Raw genomic sequence first — 22487 nt, forward strand, 5'->3', positions numbered from 1 at the left:
GAGCAAAGCTCGTAAAACAAAGGCAGACGCTATGTTATCAACACTATTTCTGGCGAGTTTCATCACTCGCCGGTCAAAGGTCAAGTTACAAACCACGCTGCTGCACTCCTCTTCATTCTCGAGATTAAGCTCCTCTTCCCGGGAACACAGCTTAGTTTAATAAACAGCCACCTAGTCGCACATATCTCAGAGGGGCACCGGGAAAAAGATATTTGTTTTTCATTACCGTGTAGGAGTCGTCAAGTCACGGCTGGCAGGGAAATAATATCATTAATGGAAGCCAAATTGAATTAAAGCGTGGATTTGACCGTGGGTTTCCTCAATGTCATGGACTGACATACAGATTCCTCTATCTGCCTCCTACACACACACACACACACACACACACATGGACACAAACACACTAACACAAATAAATCCCTTTGCTGGGAATGAGGTCTCTCAATCTCCACAAACAATCAGATAATCCTTCAGGAATCCTTCACTTCTCTTGGTCTCTCGATCACAAATGGAGAGGGAGAGAGGCAGGCATACACCCACTCACAACCACACGCACACACACACACACACACACACACACAGACACACATTAACACAATCAATTCACAGTAGCTGTGTTTATCCTAAAATAGAGTATACCCATCTTAAGCAGCTCAGGTGGCGTCAGTGAGTTTACCATATAAATGACCTGCCTGTCGGTTGAAAGATAAAACTAACTCTGTTGACTAAGTGCTATAAAGTGTTTTTGTGTGAGCGTGAATGAGCCACAGTCCATGCTTGTATGAATGGTGTGTGTGTGTGTGTGTGTGTGGTGCTGCTGCCCGTGTGATTAGACAATTTATCTGCTCCTGCCTTTAGCAAAGAGAAAGACGAGCAATCCTCATGTCTATTGTCTGTTTTGGTCGCCACCGCCGTTTCGGGTTGCCAGATCTCTCTCAGCCAACACTACAGCCTAACCAATTTGCCAAACATAATAGGGCTGGCTGAAAATGAAGCCGACTGGCAAACAGACCCATCGCCACTTGGCCGTGGCGTTCTGCCTGCTGTCTGTTACAGTGTTGCATTTGGAAACTCCTCTATAAAAAAAGAAAAAAAAAGGACTTCAGTTAGCTACATGCACCTGCTTCAGCATGTCGGGTGATGGAGTGTGCAGAGCAGGCTTGTAGAAACATTAAGGAAAAAGAGGTGATTTTTTTTTTTTATATATAAAACACTATTTGTTTCTCCTCCTCGCCTCTTTTCCCCTCGCTCCGTCCCTCCCTTCCATCTCCTCACAGTCCACACCAACACAATGGCAGAATTAGTATTTTTAGAAACCAGATGCCTCAAGAGGATTCTCATCAAACATACTCAAGACGCCGCAAGCACACACACATAAACAAACACACAAAATCAGAGTATTTTTCTATATTCACACGGGGCTCAAAGTAACACACACACATCAGCTTTAGTGTATTGTCATCGTGCGAGGGCGGGAGAGGCAGGGGGAAGTTGGAGGGCATGTGGTTACGGCGTGCACAATATAGCTGAATCTGAGAATTGGAGAAGTCTTTGAACTCCCCGCAACAGGAGCCGCACAAAGACACAACTTCAGCTCATAAGCCACTTTTCGCCCCCAAGATACTTACAGTATGAAAAAACACACTCACACACAGTTCCGCAGAGATGCTGACCTAAACATTTCATTTTAACTGGTTAAAGTTGGAACAGCAACTGTGGCTATTTTGTGAGTGGAACACACAAACACTGTAGTCAGAGTTCAGGATGACGACGCAGAGCAGGATTCAACAGAAAACTGAAGTAGACAACCATACTCCTTTGAATTAGGACCAAATATGAAGACTAATTCCTTGGAGAATGTCCCCCACGCTAGAGGGGGACTGGGAGGAATGTGAATCAGTTCTGAATGAAGACTGTTTGCTGCAGCTGATGGCTGAGATTTGTTCTTTTCATTTGAGCTGTTTCTGAAATCGCCTCCTTTATCACTCACTCATTCACTGTTACCGGCAGTAATTAACACTCAGTAAAGTAGGTTGCGGGATTTCGGTCGGCGGTTCGATCCCCGGCTCCTCTGGTCACATGTCGAAGTGTCCTTGAGCAAGATACTTACCCCAAATAACCCCAAATTCCTCCTGAAGGCTGTGGCATCGGTGTGTGAATGAGTATTTAGATTAGATCCTGATTTCTGGTTGGCACATTGCATGACAGCCTCTGCCATCAGTGTATGAATGTGTGTGTGAATGGGTGAATGCTGACATGAAGTGTTAAGTGCTTTGAATGTCGGAAGACTAGAAAAGCACTATATAAGTACAAGTCCATTTACCATTTACCATATACTATGCTTTGAATGCTACCCTATTTGTTTCATTGTTGAAATTTGTGAGGGTGGCTTTGGTTTCACTTTACCAAGCAGGGCTGTAGTCAAGACCAACTTAATCCAGTCCAAGTCCTGAATAGTTAAGGTTATGCATTGATCTCGAATGGTTAAGGTTAGGATAGGTCGTCGGATAAGATTTTGCAATTTGTTGGATACCTTCTAGACTCAACTGCGTGGTGCACCGCTCAAAGTTCAAATAATTTCAACTTTGACCTCGGTTGCCGCTGACCTTTCAAAGCGAAACCAATGAGAACTGCTGCCACTGTTTTTGTTGCCTAGAAACAGTGAATGGCGTTCCTTGCGCTCTTTTTGGAGAGATATTTTACCTGCTGCCTCTGCAAGGCTCTGAGCAAATGTCTTATCATGTGAAGGCAGCTTTATGATAGGCAGAAATAACCTATAAACACTATTGATCTATCTTCTAACAACAAACTAATCAGTGCATAGAACTTAGGTTTGAGGACCATTACAGGTTTCAAAAAGTACGTTAAGGAAGAGGCAGAGGGGTATTTATTTTTTTTCATGCATCATGTCGGTAGAATCAGGCAACGCTCTGCACAACTGATCCCAAATCAGCAGCCAGGAACAACTTGATGAGTTCTGAATAGCCGAGCCCGAGAACAAGACGATTCCTAGTCCAACAAGGCACGAAACCAAAACAAGTGCAAGACTTCAAAAAAGTGGTCTCGAAACCGGTTACCTGTTACCAAGGAGCTTTATATCAATCATGTCAGAGATGAATGGAATAAGATATCAGGATATAAAGGAAAAGTTGACCATATGAAATAAAACATTTATCTGTCCCTGTTAAAGCTAAAAAAACAAGATGCTTAAATGCTAGATCGCCATCCTTTTTTATTTTTGTATCCATCATCTTTGATAGAGAAGTGCTACATGAAGAAACAAGGAACACATGACTATTTCAAGTATGCAAGTGTGGGGGAAGTCGAGTCACATTAAGTACACGTCTCGCTGGGTTTCACGAGCCTAGCCCAAAAAGGAGAATGTTTTACAGAAATGATTGGCAGTACATGGATAATCTTCCATACCTTCTTTCCCCAACAGGAAATCCAGGAAGTGGTAGGTGTATGCCACACCCACTTTAGTCTCCACCTGAGGCCGTCGAAGGGTGGAGTAGATATTACCCGGGCTTCGCCTCTCTTCGGCCTTCTGCAACTTAGGAAGCCTACACCCCATATCTCTGTTAGAGGAGAGGAGAGGAGAGGAGAGGAGATTACAAAGCGTTATGGGAGATGAAAAACAGAGGATGGTGCTAACAAAGACTGCAGTGGGAGACATGAAATTGATAGAGTTTCTAAATATACAGAACACATTAGCACTTCCAGTATGAATGTGTGTGTGTGATAGTCACACAAGTCTGAATGCTATTGCTCACGTGCGAGCTCAAGCTGCGGGAAATAATGTGTGTATCTAACTCTCTCTCTCACACACACACACACACACGGTAATAAAACTGAAATATGAAAGTGTCAGCCATTACCTGCTTGGTGGGCTGTGATACGGGCATCTCCTAATCAAATAGGGCTGATTGGGAGCGACATGTTTGATCAGAACGAATTAAAGCAGAAATGAGACTGATTTCCTGCCCTGTCAAGCAAAGCGACATGAGACTAGATAGACGGGGGTAGAGGAGAGGAGAGGAGAGGGGAGGGGAGAGCAGGAGAGGAGAGGAGAGGAGAGGAGATGAGAGGAGAGGAGATGAGAGGGGAGGATAAGAGAGGAGAGGAGACGAGAGGAGACAAGAGGACACGAGAGGAGAGGAGAGACGTTGAACATGTTTCACTGCTAACCAATTTACATGTTGATCCACAGGTCGCCTTGAAGCACGAAGAAATCCATGTCATTGTAAGAGTTTTTCAGGTTATGTAAGGGCCGGTAGATCCCCTCAAGGGTAGGTGATTGGAAACACAATTTGGAGAGAGCTTGAAATTTCCTTTTAAATTCCTCCTCCTTCATGAATTTCAACAGGCAATTTAGACCCAAAGATTTAAGTTGCATAAAAAGGAAAAACAAGTAAGAAGTGGGGCGGATTTTTGCACAAACGATTCGGGGAATTGGAAGTGCAGGAGTGACAAATGGGTGGAGGGTAGAGAGGACAAGAGATAGGGCGTGGCCATATATCGTCACAGCTAATCAAATGTGACAGCACCGGTACCCTCAAACCATCACCGCAGTTCCGCTTAATATCCCCGTCTGCCACGGCTTGTAACAGCCACACGGTGAGGCGGCGCATCCGTATGTTTGTGTGTGTGCGAGTGTGTGTGCATATGTCTTCCCCAGAGGCAGGTCTATATCTGCATCTCTGTATCTGTTTAGCGAGCATGGAGAATGACACAGTACTGTAACTCCCATTGGGCCAAGTGCACAGACATTAACTCGGCTAACGATCCTAACAGACAGACATTAAGGCCTGGTGTGTGTTAGTGTGTGTGTACAGCTTTCATTGCGCGGTACGTGCGTTTCAAAAGGTTACAAAGTTGTAAAAAGGCAGCATCCACGATACATTTTCATACCTCATCTGTCTCGAGACAGCACATTCTGTCATTTTGAATTTTGCAAAGAACAAGCAATTAAGAGTCATTATTCTTTCAATACAGCGTGCTCTTTCATAATGAGGACAAACGAGGAGAGACGCTTCGGGAGGAGAAGGACGGAGGCAACAGTATGTCTTAGATCATTCTTCCCTCTTCTCTTCTACCACCCACTATCCTCTTGACCTGTCTGCCCCCCTCTTAAACTTTCACACCATTAGCTCTTCAATGTGTCATCGCTCAACGCTCTGCTCTTGTCTGACCCGTGCCTCCTTAATCACCTCTTTGTCTTCGGCCTCTGCTCTGCTTCTCTCTGCCATCCTTGATTAGGAGACAACTCCCGTCTTTCTACTAGTACAATGGCCTTGATTAGTCTGACAGTAAACTGGTCACTTTCTGTCATTCTTTTTTATTTTTCATGCATCTGATTACAAGAGCTCCCAACCTCCCCTGTTTCATTATCAGTTAATCTCATAGACTGTATATAGGCTAAGAAGTGGACGTAGTCACCGTGACGTCACCCATTGGTTTGTGGACTGCCATTTTGAAGCTTTGAGTTTGGCATTTTGGCCGTCGACATCTTGTTTTTTTGCAACCAGAATGGCACGAGAGGGTGATGCCCTCCTAAAGTACAACTGAGCACTGAATAAGACATTTACAGTCTCACGGCAGTGCGTGAAATAGTCACGAAATTTAATCGATTTGATTTGTGTACATATACATTTGTATATATATTTGATGCTCAGCGCGACTCTCAACAACGTGTTTTTCGTGCATTTTCCTACGAAGGTCCAGTAACACGTAACTCACTTGTCAATTTCCACTCCAGTCTTTTAAAAATAATAAAGATACTTAGTTAGGTTTAGCAAAAGATCACGGTTTGGGTTAAAATAACTCCGGAAGTGCTGTAACTTAAGTACGGAAGTTACGTGACAAAAAAATATGCTTTGACTTCTGGTTTCACACGGTACACGAACACCGGTCTCCTGGGTGAAAGTCCTGTGATTTTTTACCTACCCATCACACTCCGACCTCCTCCCTAAGCGGCGTTCACCGTTCTTTATACTTCCTGGTTCTCAATTACGTGGATTACAAACGAATTGATTTCGTGCTGACCATCACGAAAAAAAATTCAAATTTGTGTCTATGCACACGAATCAATACATTACATTACATTCAATTTTATGACAATTTCACAAACTGTGGTGCGACTGGGCTGCATTTGGAGGAAACCAAAAGGTTATAATTGACTTTCATGAACTGAAAACACACTGTGAAAGGGTTAAAGCTGTAAGATGAAAACACGGACAACTCCCAGACCGGACAACGCCGTGGTAGCGACCTGTCAATCACAAGGTAGCCACGCTTTAAAGCACACCCTGCTTTATGGTCTATTTGACTCTAAATGGGACCATAATTTACTAAATGAACATCATGCTGTATTGAAGAAGACTTGAAATTAGCGATGGAGACCATAAACTCATGTTTACATTGTTTACTGAGGTAATAAATCAAGTAAGAAGAAGGCTCATTTTCTCATAGACTTCTATACAATCAGACTTCTTTTTGCAACCAGAGGAGTCGCCGCCTGCTGGCTATTAGAAAGAATGCAAGTTTAAGGCACTTCTGCATTGGCTTCACTTTTCAGACCCAAAGGTAACCCACTGGTTAATCCTGACTATCACTCCATCTGTCCACTTTTGTTTTCTCAACTTCGCTCCAGTCTCTTCCTTTCAATCCCTTCCCCAAACTCTACTTTCTTGATTCTGCCCTTTAATTCATCTAATTTCCTGGATCTTTCCTGTCATTACAATATAATGTTACATTACGTCCCTCCCAGCCCTCCAACCCTCTCCATCCTCCAACCTTCCCTCTGTCCGTCCAGTCATTTGCAGCCAAAGTGCTCCCATGCTGAGCCTCTTAAATCCCATAAAACTATTACAATCTCCAGACGGACAGTCAGCCAGTCAAGTAAGGCCCAGGGTTATGACTAAGTTGGAGCATGTAGATCCACCCCCAGATATTCACCTCACAGGGCTGTGCTTTAATATGCTCTGTCTGCAACAGGGCAGAATAATGTGGGGATGTTTATCAGGCTTAATCTCTGGCTGGTTAGGAGGGTGGAGCATAGAATGGAGGAGAATAATGTAGTATTGATGATGGCTTTTTGAGAACGGGGATGTGAAGAGAGTAGCATATAAGACAGACATTTCTGTGGAGATTCATTTGCATCCTTTTATCAGTGAGTCTTTCCTTAGTTCTACTTTCTCACCCTTTGCCTTAGCACTCGTATTTTAATACCCTACCCCAATGCAAATTATCTCAATTTTCAAAAAATGTCTTTATGCATAATGCATTATGCAGTGCTAAAGAAAATCATAACAATTTGGAATAACTCGCTTACTACTTTGCTAGTGGCAGTTGGTTTTATTGCTCTCAAATAAAAAACCTGATTGGTTCTAGTCTTGGTCTTGACTAGCCTACAGCTCCACTGTTTGATCCAACATCTCATCATCCTTTTCATTGTGCGCTGACGGTTCAAAACAAAAGGCCTCGCTTTAACCGGTGAACTCTGTCTGCGCGGTTTAGAATGAGATCTCTGTAATTGGACACAATGTAGAGGGAAAAAACCAAGGTGGTTGTAGCACCAGAGAGACTCCTTCAACACTCGAGGCCTTTTTTCGTAACATATGAGGCCTTTTTCTCTACATGTTGACTTCAAACAGACTCTCTCGCTTGCTCTCACGCAAACACACAGACAGAAAAAGGCCTTGACAGCGAAAAACATAAATTGAACAGGGAGAGACGGGAGAGAGAGAGACAGATAAAAGAAGTGAAAAGGAGAGAATGGAGTGAAGAGGGAGACAGACAGGGAGTAGCAGAGGGCTTCTCATTAGAGAATCTCTTGTAGCAGAGTTTTGAAATGACAGCGGATTTACGAGAGAGCATAATCCGTCTGCGCTATGCCACTGCTCTGCTACCTCCCGTGCCACTCAGGGGGGGATGTCTGCTTTCCAAGAGGCAGCATTCATCCGCTGCAGAGGGAGAGCTACAGGCGGGCACTGGCTGGGGAAAATTAACAGTAAATATAGATAGAACCATCAGGGAGGCTCTCCAATAGTCTCCTCCTTCTGAACACTTAATAACATCCTATATGTTTTTACAACTACAATGTACTGTGTATGATAAAGATATATTTAACCCCACTGCTGTGCTGACTAGCTACAGGTAGCAACAGCTGTTATGATGAGAAATAAGTAAGCAATAATGACACGGTTTCTAAATTACCTCAAACATATCTTCTGTGCTGCAATTTCTTGTTGTTTATCAGCCGCAGTAAACCAATAATAAGCCAATATACTGGCAGATTTAATGGTCTAGCTCTGGTCCCAATATGATATTTTTACCTGCCAGCCAATCAGTATTTTCTGTGGTCACGGTACAAGTGTGGTAATGCACTTTGAAGCATCCCAATAATTATGGGCTTAGCAGAGAAAATGACACTCTGCTCTTACAAATGTGCCCCCAAACCTCTACCTAATATGAATTACGTTTATTTAAAAAAAAGAAAAGGGCCTTATTTTCTATGTCTCTGTTCTGTCTTTCAGCTCGTTGTTTTCTGTCATTGTCAATTTTTGTCTGTTTACATACATGTGTCCACTCTTGAACATTTTTTGTCGTTGTTTATATGTCGTCAAGGTGGCCAGCTTATTCGCCCCTGCTTTTTTTTTTCTTTCTTTTTTTAAGTAATATTGTTTGACGAAGATTATTATTATTAGCACTTTTCTTTTCCTTCATTGGCTATTCATTTGAAAAAGAATGAAAACAAAGTTAATTTAGTCCTCCTTGCATTATGCAAGAAGTAGTGTTGCATACAGCAAATTGTTACGTGTGTGGAGGTCAGAGTAAATAGGTGTATAAGCTATTGGAAAAACAAAACCAAGTGGTTGCAGTAGCCTATTATTCGCCTTAACTTGAGTAGCTGCCACACACAGATGGCTTTTTTTTCAATACGCACATTTTGTCTTAAACGTTGAAGAGAGGCCAGGGATTCTAGACATTTTACTATTTCAGGGTCTATGGTGAGCTGTTATCAAAAGGCCCATAATTCCTGCCATCATTGACATCTAGCAACTACTGCATGTCACCTGAGGAAGATTGTTAGGTTTGTTTTTGTTGCGTATAATATACAGTAGTTGCTGGTTGTGCTCATTTTTTCCACTAAACTGATTTATAGCAAGCATCAGCAAATAAAACTGTCATTACTGGCTCCCAGTCTCCTTTATTATGGGACTTTATGGGCCTGCTTGGAAGCCATAATTCCCGCTGCTTGTGAGTGCACCGTCTATGCAAAAGGAATTTTAGCCTATCAGCAGTTTGACTCTGATTTAAGTCACTTTTTATAGTTGCGTGATTCTTTGACAACAAAAAACATGTATCAATGAAAACGGTTGCATTATTATTAATACATCATTATTGTATTCCATTGGATGTGTTTCACTGAATTTCAAAATCAGAGGTGACAGACTGATTCCTGGGGAGTGGGCTTCCCTCCCACTGGGTTGGAGCTCCACTCAGTTTCTATCCAAGGATGCTGATGATGGGGGGGAAAAGGGACAGCGAGAGGAACAGAATGAGGAGGAAGAGAGGAGGGGGCGACAGAGACAGACAGACAGAGCGAGGAAGACAGACGGAGGGCAGACTGGGAGCGTGTCAAGTTGCCTGGAGGGAGGTGCGATTCCCGCAAGCAACAAAGTAGTCACCTCAAACGGTGTTTTAATGAGGCTGCATGGGGAGGATAAAAACAAATTATGACATTGATGTATTGGTCTGTTGCGCAGCTCCTTGCACAGCCTATTTTTTGCTCTAAAAAGAACAGTTTATCAACAAAGGGAGACTGCTTGGACTGGGGCATCAATTTACTAAACCCTGAGGTAGGCTCTTAAGGTACTTGAATACATCATTTAACATTTTAGACATTCTAGTCTGAGGAGGAAGAATACCTGACGACTTATAGAGCTGCACCCAATTCGACTGTTATCAGGCTATTAAATAGGCGTTATCCGTCCATAGATGTGGTTCATTAGGGGCCTATTATACCTACTACGTTTTGAAGCGAAACTTAAAAGCAACACATTCTAACACCTTGTAAAACTGAAAGAAACGTCAAGTTTTGAACACAAAAAAAAGGCCTCTCTAGGTTTAGGCAACAAAATAATAGTTAAGTTTAGGGAAAAACATTGTGTTTGGCTTAAGATAACTAAGTTTCAAAAGTGAAATAGAAACTTAAGGCTTGTGAACACAAAAACAACTATGTTGTTGGTTTTATATGGAATGCAAACCCCAGTCTCCATGGCCCCCGACCTCCACCCCATATCCATGTTGGCTATACCACTTTGTTTTGCCCTGATATTCCAGGTGCTTCGTAATCAAATGTCACTTTGGCTTGGCTGGCTTCATGGCTTCGTTCGCTAACAACTGAGGACAGATGCCGCATTTTGGTGTCCCGTCACTGTCGCTCAATTTAGTCATTATATTTTCTCAATTTAGCTAGTTTAGGCTTTTAGTGTCACTTGACGATATGGACTGACTCAAATATTTCTCCATGCTCGCCAGCTAGCTTGCTAGCTAATAAGCTAAGCTAAGCAACAGCAGGACCAGTTCGTTGCACCCTGAGTGAAGTGACTGATTCATGACAGATTGACGTGATGTGTCACCATTATATTACAGCTTCTATTTGCCCAAAGCTAACGTGGGTGGTAGTAATTGACACAATATGCTTGTTTTATTGGCACAAATGGTACCCCATCTGGAGATATGTAGGCTTTTTAATGATACAGCACAATTTTACAATTTTGAGCAAATTATTTCGCGGACCCCCTGACAGAGTGCCATGGACCCATGGGGGTCCCCGGACCCCACTTTGAGAATCACTGGGATATACTACAGCGCCTGACCTTCTTGTCATAATTACCACGGTCGCTAGAGGTCGCTGTCATGTTCTTTTATACATTCTTTCAGTCATCTACCATGTGAATAGATGATAAAAACCTACCAGTAGGCGTAGTAGGCCCCTATTGACCCACATCTATGGTGCTTATAGCGACTAATAACGCCTATTTAATAGCCTTGACGACAGTCTAATCGGCTGAGAATATGGCCTGTATAATAAACTGGATGTCACTCACCACTAATGAATGCTATTTTCAAGTGCTTTCCAAATAGATTTCCGAGCTATATGGTGACACAGCCATGTGACTAATTGATGCCCCTTGCATTTTGTGGGCGCAGCCTAGCTTGAAATTACATGTTTCTGGTTTTTCCCTCTTTTTAGTGCGTTCAACCTCAACCTATCTCTCTCCCCACACACACACACACACACACACACTCTCACTCTCACAACAACACGTGGCTGGTGCTGCCCGTTAACGCCGGTAGTTTAGTGAACGGGAAATGATACATGACAGGTCTCTTACGCACCGAGGCGCACACACTCTCACTCCATCCATCCATCCATCCATCCCCCCTCATCCATCTGCGCTCCCCGGCACATTTTACTCCGTCACGCATATCTTGAGTTCACTTCAACCTGTGACAGTGAGCAGAGAGGGCTTATTCATTTCGTTCCGCCACTGGATAACTAATGACATCACAACATCACACAAATCAACCGACCGGCTGCGCGTCTAAACCGGAGGAGAGGATTTCTCTCCATCATCACAAGTGTTTTATTGTGAAAGGTCCTCCAAAGACTTCCTGACCTTTTATTATAGGAGTGCATTATTATTATTATTATTATTATTTTCACCTCTACATGTCTTTAACTCTCCTTTAAGTTCTTTCAAAGCTCTGAAATATCATATTTCACAACTCATATAAAACACACAAAAATGTTATTTAAAAATATAAAATTTATATTGCCAATAATCATTATGCAAACAATAAGTAGGTTGATTTTTTTTTTTTTTTTTTTTTGCAGAAATAAATGAACAGCCAAAGAGTTGCACTCACCTATCAAGTCGTTTGCGAAGTGTATATGCTAGACTGAAAGCTTCCTCACTCCTCCCTCCTCTCTTCTTTACTGTCTCTACTGTCTGTCCCCGTCACTGGAATGAGACACACATCGGCTCAGATGCTGCGATCCAATGTGACAAAACATGAATCCCCCATTTAGAAACTACAACTGAGTGCTGCTGAATCTCACGGGCGGCTCATGATAAACACTCCCTCTCTGTCAGCAGCGTGTGTGAGGAGGAGGAGGAGGAGGAAGGAGAGGGAGCTTTACACACATCCTCTTTCCTCCTCCCTGTTGTTTCTCACTCGCTGTTTTCCAGGTTGAAACACTTTGAGAAACACTTTGAATCCTATTGTTTGCTTTAAAGCAGCAGTAGGCAGAATATTTTTTGGCAACAATTCCATAATAACCTTTCAGCATATTGTAATTCAAGTGTTCTGAGAGAAAACTAGACTTCTGCACCTCCTCATGGCTCTCTTTTCAGGCTTTTAAAAAAATCGAAATGAGCGTTCCTATTGGCTGTGCTCCAGCTGGTGGGCGGTGCTTGGTATTTCCTCAACTGGTCTCAACATGGCTGCCTGGTCACAAACTTTCTCATTTTACAGCTAAACAGTACACTACAAAATGTTTCTGAAAACATTTGAGGAAATAAATAGGCATTACAGTAACAGAATATTGATTCATATTTGATCAGCGCTGCCTAGTTTGACCGTTTGATTGGAGTTCGTGAGTGATTGACAGCTGCTCAAAGACGGCAAGGCTCCAGATGCCATAAGGAGCACCGGAGGACACCGGAGGACACAGAGGCACATGCTTTTTTTAAGATTACCTGTCTCATGCACTACTGTCAGGATATAGTGACCGTTTTATAAAAGTAAATCATATTTATCCTATTTGCTCCATTTCTACTCACTGCAGCTTTAAATTAATAAAACTACCCCAGTGATGATAAATTACTTAGAAAAGTGAGGATGGAATGAAAGTACCATAGAGATAAGCTACTTGCACTGTTTTCAGATATTTTTGCCCCAATTCTTAGGGTGGTAAGTTTTTGGTTCAGTTTGTTAGTAAGGGTCTCATTAAAGCTGCAGTGGGTAGATATGGAGCAAATATCCAAAAAAGTTATTGTTATAGTCTGTTATAATCCTGTCATTTGCTCAAATCATGTGCCTCTGTGTCCTCCAGTGTCTTACGGTGTCCTCCGGTGCTCCTAATGGCATCTGCAAGATTTCACAGACCGGAGGAAATCAGAGCTGAGCTGGAGCCTTGCCGTCTCTGAGCAGCTGTCAATCACTCACAAACTCCAATCTAACAAATCAAACAGCTGGTGGGCGGTGCTTGGTATTTCCTCAACTGATCTCAACATGGCTGCCGGGTCACTACAAGATGTTTCTGAAAACATTTTTGGCGAGAAATAGGCATTACAGTAACAGATTCATATGATTCATATTTGATCAGCATTGCCTAGTTTGACTGTCTGATCAGAGTTCGCGAGTGATTGACAGAGCCATGAGGAGGCGCAGAGGTCTAGTTATTTCTCAGAACACTTGAATTACAATATGCTGAAAGGTTATTATGGAATTTTTGCTCAATGATGCCAAAAACATTCTGCCTACCGCAGGTTTAAGGTTATCAATGTTGGAGGTGTTTGTGTTTTTCAAAAGGTCTCCTTTAGAAAATTCATATTTCATAATCCAGACTAATCCATAATTCAGAAACGTCTGACTGAGGGTGTAGGTGGGTGGGGGCTGATGGGTGGTCACAGACTGGTCAGGGCACCCTGGAGAGCCCAGTCACACCATCAGACTGTGACAAAAACAAAACGCTCTGTGACCAAGAGATGATGGGCTTGTTGCCAGGGAAGACAGAGAATCCAACCCTGACTGGAAACAAGTAGCCACTGACAGGTTTATGGAGGCTGGGAGCAGTCTGATAGCTCCATGCTCCAACATCATCACCATACAAGCTTTCAAATAAATATCCCTAAAAATACACAGTGTTCAAAATGATGCAAAGAAACTGAAGACATTCACAAGCTTAAATGATAATGTACTTCAACTTTTATTTTTCCAAACAAAAACAACCAAACCCTGCAAAACACGAACAGTAACAATTTAACCAAACCTAACAGTGCAGTGCCCAGGCTCTCTGAACAATTCTAGATACAATCAGATGTCTGCACACAGGAGACCCTGAGGTTAATGCCCCAATAAAACTAAGCAGAACTGTGCCAAGAGAAAGAAAATGTGATGTACACCGAAAAACAAATGTGCATCTGTAACCGTACAAAGCTGCTCTTTTAGTGCAAAACAGAAAACAAATGAAGTGCTGAAAATAATATATATAAAATAATCACTCATACAATGACAGTAAAATACTTTAGTGCAAAATCACCTGCGCCTATTAAAACCCAAAGAGAGAAACAACCGGTATAAAGTGAACCATGTACAGTGAACGTTTTGCCCCAAAGAAACAGAGAGCACCTTATTTTAAATCATGTCCTTCATTTTTTAAAGTGGATTAAAACTGCTTTCCACTTTTTTTTCCTTCCAAATATAAGTTGATTGACAAATAATGGGAAATAAAAAATGTATGCCGTGATTGTCCTCGAGCGTGAACCGTTTCCAGTCACAGGATGGGACGGTTTAGAAAGGCAACACGCAGATGATCGGTGTGCCGCTCTTTGGAACTTGAGTAATCTGGCGTTTGACCAAGACAAGAAATCAGTGATACTGATGAGGCGCTATAATGTGCTGTTCATTCACTGCCTCAATTGACACCCAATTAAATAAAATAGAGTGCGGAATAAATGTGTTTGAAATTAATGGAATGACCAAGTGCCCTTATGCAGTAGTAGACAAGTTAATGAAGCTTCTTAATCAGAGGAGCATTAGACCTGAACTGGAGTTTAAGTAGCATTCAATACTGAAAGATGTCAGCATTGACAGAGAGCCCTTGCGGAGGCTAAAAAAGCCCAAACCAAACAAACATTTAAAATAATTCCAAAAATAAATAATAAAACATAAAATATAAATAGGCACAAAAGGTGAGCTTAAAAGTCTTTCGCATATTTTCTTTGGGATAATAAACAAAGGAAAATAAAAAAAAGAATGTGAGCCCAGCTGGTACGGTGAGGGGTGCTCTGCTCTTCCTGTGTCACTGTGATCCGTGTGGGTTAAAAGCGGTTTGACCACACGACGGCGGTCCCTACCAGCCGTGGTCAAAGTGATTGTGATCAAACTAGTAGTGGAGAGCTCCTGCAGTCTGGTGTTAAAATGGGTCTCAAGCATCGAGGGAAAGGGGAGGAGAGAGGAGGGCGTTCAGGGAAACAGTGAGAGGCGTCGGGTTGCTTCCAGCCGTCCGGAACATCAAGATGTCATCCTGTCTGCGTTTTGACTCACTGTAGCCACTGTAGCGTGCATCTTAGGAAGCAGAGGACAGAAAATCACAGTTTAAGAACGGTTCCCTCCTCCAATTACCTATCAAGATTAGTCCATCTGTGAATTGGCAAGAATGTGGCGATACGATATGTATCATGATATAGGGGTAACGATTCAATATATTGCGATACATTGCAATAATGTAAGCAAGGCAATATATTGCAATTTTAGTATAAAGAACACACCGGAAACACACCATTTTAGAATAGGCAAAAATAACACATTTATACTGCATGTGATTATCATAAAGTGGGCATGTCTTTTAAGGGGAGACTCGTGGGTACCCATAAAACCCATTTTCATACACATATCTTGAGGTCAGAGGTCAAGGGACCCCTTTTAAAAATGGCCATTCTGTTTTTCCTCGCCAAAATTGAGTGTAACTTTGGAGCGTTATTTAGACTCTTTAGCTTTAAAACTGAGCCCGCTACAACTATTGACGACTATTTTTAAGAGGTTAATTAAAAATCGTTAAAGTGTTTTGGAGAATCGATACAGTATCATAACACATAATATCGCGATACTCGTGTCTCGATATTTTCTTACAATCCTAATAGATGAAGGAGGAGCAAAGCGATTTTGAAGCAGCTAAACAGGAATAGGCCACCATGTGCATTGGAGGGCTGATAGCATGCATGTTTCTCTTCAAACCAAACACTACACCATAAAGTAATTGCACTGATTACCCTCCTCCTCCTTGAGAAAAAGTGTGCAAGCTTGCATAAGTTTGGCCCTCCATGGCACCTACTGTATCCCTGGTATGACAGCCCTTTTTTTGAAGTTGTGTTTTTACCTGAGAGGGGGCTCAGTAGCTGTGGACTACAGCACAGTCATCATAGTCTGGACTCCACAGTCCACATAGCTCTGGAAACAGACAGTAACATAACATTACAAAAAGCTTGTAATGATGCGAGCTTCAAATACATAAAGAGCTGCTATAAAAAAACACAGCAAATGCCACAAATTGTCAAGTACACAAAATCAACTTCAGACTTTTATTATTATGAGAACTCCTCATTGATGCCCACCGTCAGATCCTCAGGATGTGAACACTGGCCAGACAATACCACCTAGTGGCCTGCTTTAACATTGCAGGTTGCCACAAACTACTGACAATTAAATAAATTAAATAATACCCAAAACATTCCACTTAATCCAGTGGATTTTGAAAGTCTCCATCATCATCCCTCTGGCCTCATGAGGTTCTCAGATGGGAAGTTGCTATGAAACTTAATTATATTGACATCTACTCCTATTCCCACTAAATGTAGAGTCACCTGATTGACAGGCTGTGTCCTCTGGTCCGGCATCCAGTGAGGTGGAGTGTACTGTGTGTGGGGGGGGAAGATGGGTCAGCGGTGAAACAGAGGGCAACAGACAAACCCAGACAGGAGATGGGGGGTATGGAGTGAGGTGTAGGCAAGGACAGACGGATCTAAGCCAGGATGAACCCTTCATCTTGTATGCAGGAGAATATATGCAATGACTAGGAGACCCTGTTGGCTAATTACCTGGTAGGCGTAGGCATTCTGTGCGTAGTTCATTGGCATCTGTGGGATCATGACCCCTCCAAAGTTGGAGTAGGAGTACGGCTGCAAAGAGAGCCAGAAGGAACGCTTTAAACCACAGTACGGAGATGTATGTTTATATGGCAAACTAAGCAGATGCTAAAATATATATTGAATATCTTGAAACAGACTGAAAGGCTATAGGAATAAGTTTTTCATGTTAGTGTCCTTGCAAGGATTGCACTTTAACTGCTAATGTTTTTGACAATTTGTATTGTCTGAATAATTTAACAATTTGGATATTATTAGCAATGACATTAATCACGCAATAGCCTACTTTCCTTTTTTTTTTGGTAAATTTAAAAGTAAATTGATAGATTGTTCTCCACCTTGCACCTCTATTCTTGGCTGTGATAATGAGCCAACTTCCCCCTCAGAGAAAATAAGATTCATTTTATTTTACAGAGTGTATAAGAGAATAGAAAGATGTGTGTGTGTGACAGCATTACACATTGTGTTTACTTGGCTTGATAACTTTGTTTTTTTTTTTCATAATTAAATCCACCTGCCTACTGAAATAACATTCTTGATAGCTTGGCTACGTGCGTGTGTGTTACCTGATTGTAGAGGCTGCCTCCGTTGATGATGGGCGAAGGTTGTGTCACACCCCCTCCCATGGGTGAGCAGCAGGAGCAGCAAAGGTACTGAGTGGGGCTCATCCAGGGAGCCGGGCCAAACAGACGGGATGGCATGGACCCTAGATGAAGAAAATAATGACACAACAGATTGAAAATACGTTTAGTGGCAAGATCCTGTATTTTCACTGCCAACCAAACAGTGAAGTTCTTCTGAATACATACGAGAGCTCCTTTCTTTCATGATTGCAGGGCCCAGCTTGAGTTTCCGTCCCTTAAAACTGATCTGTTGCTGTGGTAAAAAAAGAAAAGAAAAAAGAAAATGAACAGAGGAAATATTAATCTCAGTCGGATATGAAAAATAATATAACAACAGTCCCACAGAAAGACATCCACTCACCTCAATGATTGACTGAATGTTGACATCTTCATTGAAGTACACAAACCCGTACCTAAGAAAATACAAAACTCAGAATAAAAAAACACCGACTTAATACCAATACCCAATGGAAAATATGGAAAGAAGAAATTAGAGCTCAAACCAAGTTATGAAATAAGCTAATGAATATTCATGAAACTGATATGCAAATAACCTACCCACCAGTTTACACCCACACACTTTCAGACAAGTTTAAGGAGGAAAAGAATTAGAGATTTAAAACTATTTCTGTATCCAAGCTTCATGAATGTCTCACTGAAGGTCACATGACTGCAGTACAATAACACACAAATGCATAGTTGCTTGTTTTCATTGTCTCTTCTAACCCCTTAATTAAAAAATATAATAGATCATAACCATACATTGAAAATGTACTGATATGTAAAAAGATTTGTTTTCTACATTTAACACTATAGCGAAAGAGTCAACTCAAACAAATGCACCCACCCAGTACTGTAAGATTTAGCACCTCCACCTGAGGGTCTCCAAACAGCAAAACTCACCCTTTGCAGATCCCTCCACGGTATGTGATAATTTTGACTTCCTTAACAGGACCATATCTCGCAAAGAAGTCCCGGATTTCATTTTCATCCACCTGAAAGTTAAAATAAATTTCTAAATGAAAAACTGGATTTTAGTAGCTATACTTGACCATCTTCACTCCATTATTCTGCATACTGCAGAAGAAAACAAAAGCAAAGCACTTGTTCACAATGTGCAGTTCAAGTACACTAAAAACACCGGTTCTGTTCAAGGAGAAGTTACACAAAAATTAGTTAAGTGCAGATTTAATTGTATTTCCAAGGCTCTCCTCTCTTAATTTAACATTTAACTGAAAGCATGTATTGGGTATAAGAGGTGAAACGCTATGGCATTGAAATTTTAATTTACAGTAGAATAAATTAATACATTTTTATTTTTGTGAATGAGTGGGTAGCAAGCAGGTAGGAAAGCTATTTTACTCAGAGATATACTTGACAGCAGTCTGTTACCCACTGGTTTATGATTCTTTCCACTGGTTTCACACTCAAAACAGTAAATTAATCTGTTTAAGACATAAACCCAAATTAAATCTAAATCAATTAAGCTGGCATTAGAGCTTGGGCTCCAGATCTGGGGCTGGAAAAGTCAGTCGTTCAGTTTTACCAGGTGGCACATATACATCTGATCTTACCTTCATGTCAATCCCACCAACAAAGAGGGCGTTGGGGGTCAGTTTCCCCTCAGGTAGAATGTAGCCATTTGACAACTTCAGGGAAGGCGAAGTCTGGTTGCTGCTCCTGGGCTTGTGGATGTCCTTACAATAAAACAATGTTTGAATTACTGAGTTGCATGGTAGGAAAATACCACAAAACTTGTAAATTCATACTTTTTTCTCGGGGCCAATACTTCAATAAATACTCATGGTCAAGTACAATTACCTACAAGATCATGAGATAGTATGATTTGTGCATACCATAAATCACTGCACATTCTGTATTCTTCACTATCTATCACCATACATATCATACCACATATCACCATATCTGAATTACTGTGTGGAAGTTTGGGGTAACACTTATAAAAGCAACTTACAACCATTATGCATACTACAAAAGAGAGCAATCAGGATAGTAAGTAATGTGGGATATAGGGAACACACGAACACACTGTTTTTAAAGTCACATGCATTGAAATTCATGCATTTGGTCAAATTTAAAACCGCAATAATTATGTTCAAAGCAAGACATAATTCACTTCCGGGCAATATTCAAAATAAATATTTTGTGACAGGGAGGGGGGTTATAATTTAAGAGGAAAATTGAATTTTAAAAAGCATTGTGTTCGTACAAAAAAGAAGAGTGTGTTTTTCAGTCTGTGGGGTGGATTTGAGGAATGGGTTAGGTGATGGGTTGAAGCGGAGCACAAATAGAAATCAATTTAAAAAGCTATAAAAAAATATATATTTTTGGGAGGTATATGGTTGAGGAAGAGTTGTGATAAGGGTTGTGTTAAGGGTTGGTTTATATCTACTTTTTAACTCTGGATGGATATGTGCAGATTGTATGATTTGTGCATGTTTTGAACATGAATTGATTAACAGTAGCTAAATTAACCATTGAATTTGGATCAGATATCATAACGTTAGCTAAAACCAAATTAACTTGTGTATTTTTTAGCTGTAACATCAGCCATGTCAAAGTCATGTTCTAATAATCAATATTATTTGGCTCCACATTTGTCAACCCTTGAAAATATAAATCAGCTACTAAAATCCAGTTTTTCACTTTGAAATTTATTTTAACTTTCAGGTGGATGAAAATTAAATCCGGGACTTCTTCGCGAGATATGGTCCTGTTAAGGAAGTCAAAATTATCACATACCGTGGAGGGATCTGCAAAGGGTGAGTTTTGCTGTTTGGACACCCTCAGGTGGAGGTGCTTAATCGTACAGTACTGGGTGGGTGCATTTGTTTGAGTTGACTCTTTTGCTATAGTGTTAAATGTAGAAAACAAATCTTTTTACATATCAGTACATTTTCAATGAATGGTTATGATCTATTATTTTTTAATTAAGAGGTTAGAAGAGACGATGAAAACAAGCAGCTATGCATTTGTGTGTTATTGTACTGCAGTCATGTGACCTTCAGTGAGACATTCATGAAGCTTGGATACAGATATAGTTTTAAATCTCTAATTCTTTTCCTCCATAAACTTGTCTAAAAGTGTGTGGGTGTAAACTGGTGGGTAGGTTATTTGCATATCAGTTTCATGAATATTCATTAGCTTATTTCATAACTTGGTTTAAGCTCTAATTTCTTTCCATATTGTCCATTGGGTATTGGTATTAAATCGGTGTTTTTTTTATTCTGAGTTGTTTTGTGTGTTTTTAGGTACGGGTTTGTGTACTTCAATGAAGATGTCAACATTCAGTCAATCATTGAGGTGAGTGGATGTCTTTCTGTGGGACTGCTGTTCTATTATTTTTCATGGATACAGAAATTGTTTTGAATCTCTCATTTCTTTTTTCCTTAAGCTTGTCTGAAAGTGTGTGGGTGTAAACTGGTGGGTTGGTTATTTGCATATCAGTTTTATAATAAGTATTTTTTTCATTTTCAGTGGTTAAATTAACCTTAACACCCTCGAAAAATGTATTTAAATAAACAAAATATCCACCAAATGCTCCCTACTGTATGCTCACACTAAGCAGCACATCTCTGATAGGCAGCACATAGCAACAGCACATAGCAACAATGCTAATGCTAGTTTGCATTGTTATGCTAAATGCTAACTTTAACTAGTAAGTTAAATTGACTTCAACAAGCAAAACCATGATCTGTCCGACGGTGGAGCAGCAAAGAAGTTAAGAAAATAGCTTTGACGAAAAAAAAGTCAACGTTGATAGACCGTTAATGTTAGTTAATACTAGATAATATATCTAGCGTTAGCAGCTAATGCTAGCTAACAGCAGCTAGTGCGCCTTTTTCGGCTCCTCAAAGCGAAGGTCGCTAATTAGCATGCTAGATAGCTGAACACGTCAACTAATGTCTTAAAACACGGCGGTGTTTATGGTCTATTGTGCACATAAAAATGATCGTTGAAACTTACCATATCTAAAATAATTAAAATGAATAAGTCAGCCAGATACACTCCCGATACGAGCTGCTGGTGCTTCTTCTTCTGCCTGACAACAGCCACCTCACTGAAACCACGCCTTCATGTCCACATGACTATCTAACTTCCTATCACATGTTAGGTGTCACTTGATATGTAAAGGTCGATGTTAACTAGTTAGCTATGTTCTTATTATTGTTACAGAATTTAATGCAAATGTATAACAAAATCTGTAATAAAGTAATTGTCCTGCACAATACAAGCAGCTTTCAGTTTTTATGCACCAAATATTTGGAACAAGCTCCCAGAAACCTGCAGGACCGCTCCAACTCTGAGTTCTGTTTGCTGCTGCCTTTTTTAAAACCAGATAATGATCTTATATACTGCACTAGAGCTTTTACTCTTGTGTGTTATACTCTATTTTAGCTTCTATCCTAGTTTTTATTTTTAGCTTGTTTTTATTTTCTAATCTTTAATGTTTTTATAACTGTTTTAATTATGTCTTAATGTTCTTTTGCACTACGCGCAATGTTCTTGAATGTTTATGTAAAGCACTTTGAATTGCCCTGTTGCTGAAATGTGCTATACAAATAAAGCTGCCTTGCCTTGCCTTGCCTAATTCCCACAGGACGCCTTCACAAATTAAACATTTTAAATCAGACCACAGCCCTGCTCCTTAACTGTAATATACTGTTGTTGATAAATCGTCATATAAAAGCCCATAGGCATAGAGTGCATCTATGTCAATTTAATTACAATTTAACGTTGAAATATTTGCTTAAAGATCTGAGTTCACAATGACATCTAAGGAACTAATGACATTGAACCACTTCACAACATTTCACTCACCTTGCTCTTGTTGCACTCGCTTCCTTCTCTTATGCAGTGCACGGACATAAAATAATCATCTATAAACAGTAATTCACAC

At 40.8% G+C, this 22487-nt stretch overlaps 2 protein-coding genes across 5 annotated transcripts in view; both read right to left on the bottom strand.

Annotated features, from left to right (window-relative positions):
• The window catches only part of rftn1a (raftlin, lipid raft linker 1a), a 30215-nt gene extending 18058 nt beyond the window's left edge, over positions 1–12157 (bottom strand). For both annotated transcript variants that reach the window (XM_037793655.1, XM_037793654.1), the window contains exons 1-2: positions 11941–12157; positions 3427–3578 (exon numbers count right to left, since the gene is read on the bottom strand). In XM_037793655.1, coding sequence (XP_037649583.1) covers positions 3427–3574 — 148 coding nt within the window. In that variant the 5' untranslated portion in view covers positions 3575–3578; positions 11941–12157. The remainder of the gene's footprint in view (positions 1–3426; positions 3579–11940) is intronic.
• A 1824-nt stretch (positions 12158–13981) lies between these two features.
• dazl (deleted in azoospermia-like) lies at positions 13982–21705 on the bottom strand. Of its 3 annotated transcripts, none has more exons than XM_037795446.1 (10): positions 21554–21705; positions 19141–19263; positions 18470–18561; positions 17928–17979; positions 17753–17819; positions 17510–17649; positions 16896–16976; positions 16662–16712; positions 16178–16248; positions 13982–15366 (listed from the first exon to the last, which is right to left on the bottom strand). In XM_037795446.1, exons 1-9 carry the CDS (start codon positions 21554–21556, stop codon positions 16204–16206), a joined length of 654 nt encoding a protein of 217 aa, XP_037651374.1. In that variant the 5' UTR covers positions 21557–21705; the 3' UTR covers positions 13982–15366; positions 16178–16203. The 3 variants fall into 3 exon arrangements, with proteins under 3 accessions (XP_037651374.1, XP_037651375.1, XP_037651377.1); XM_037795447.1 differs by lacking the exon at positions 21554–21705 and adding an exon at positions 19488–19491; XM_037795449.1 differs by lacking the exon at positions 16662–16712.
• Between the last annotated feature and the right edge of the window lie 782 nt (positions 21706–22487).

Source organism: Sebastes umbrosus, chromosome 15, assembly GCF_015220745.1.
Source record: "Sebastes umbrosus isolate fSebUmb1 chromosome 15, fSebUmb1.pri, whole genome shotgun sequence".
Classification (NCBI taxonomy): Eukaryota; Metazoa; Chordata; class Actinopteri; order Perciformes; family Sebastidae; genus Sebastes; species Sebastes umbrosus.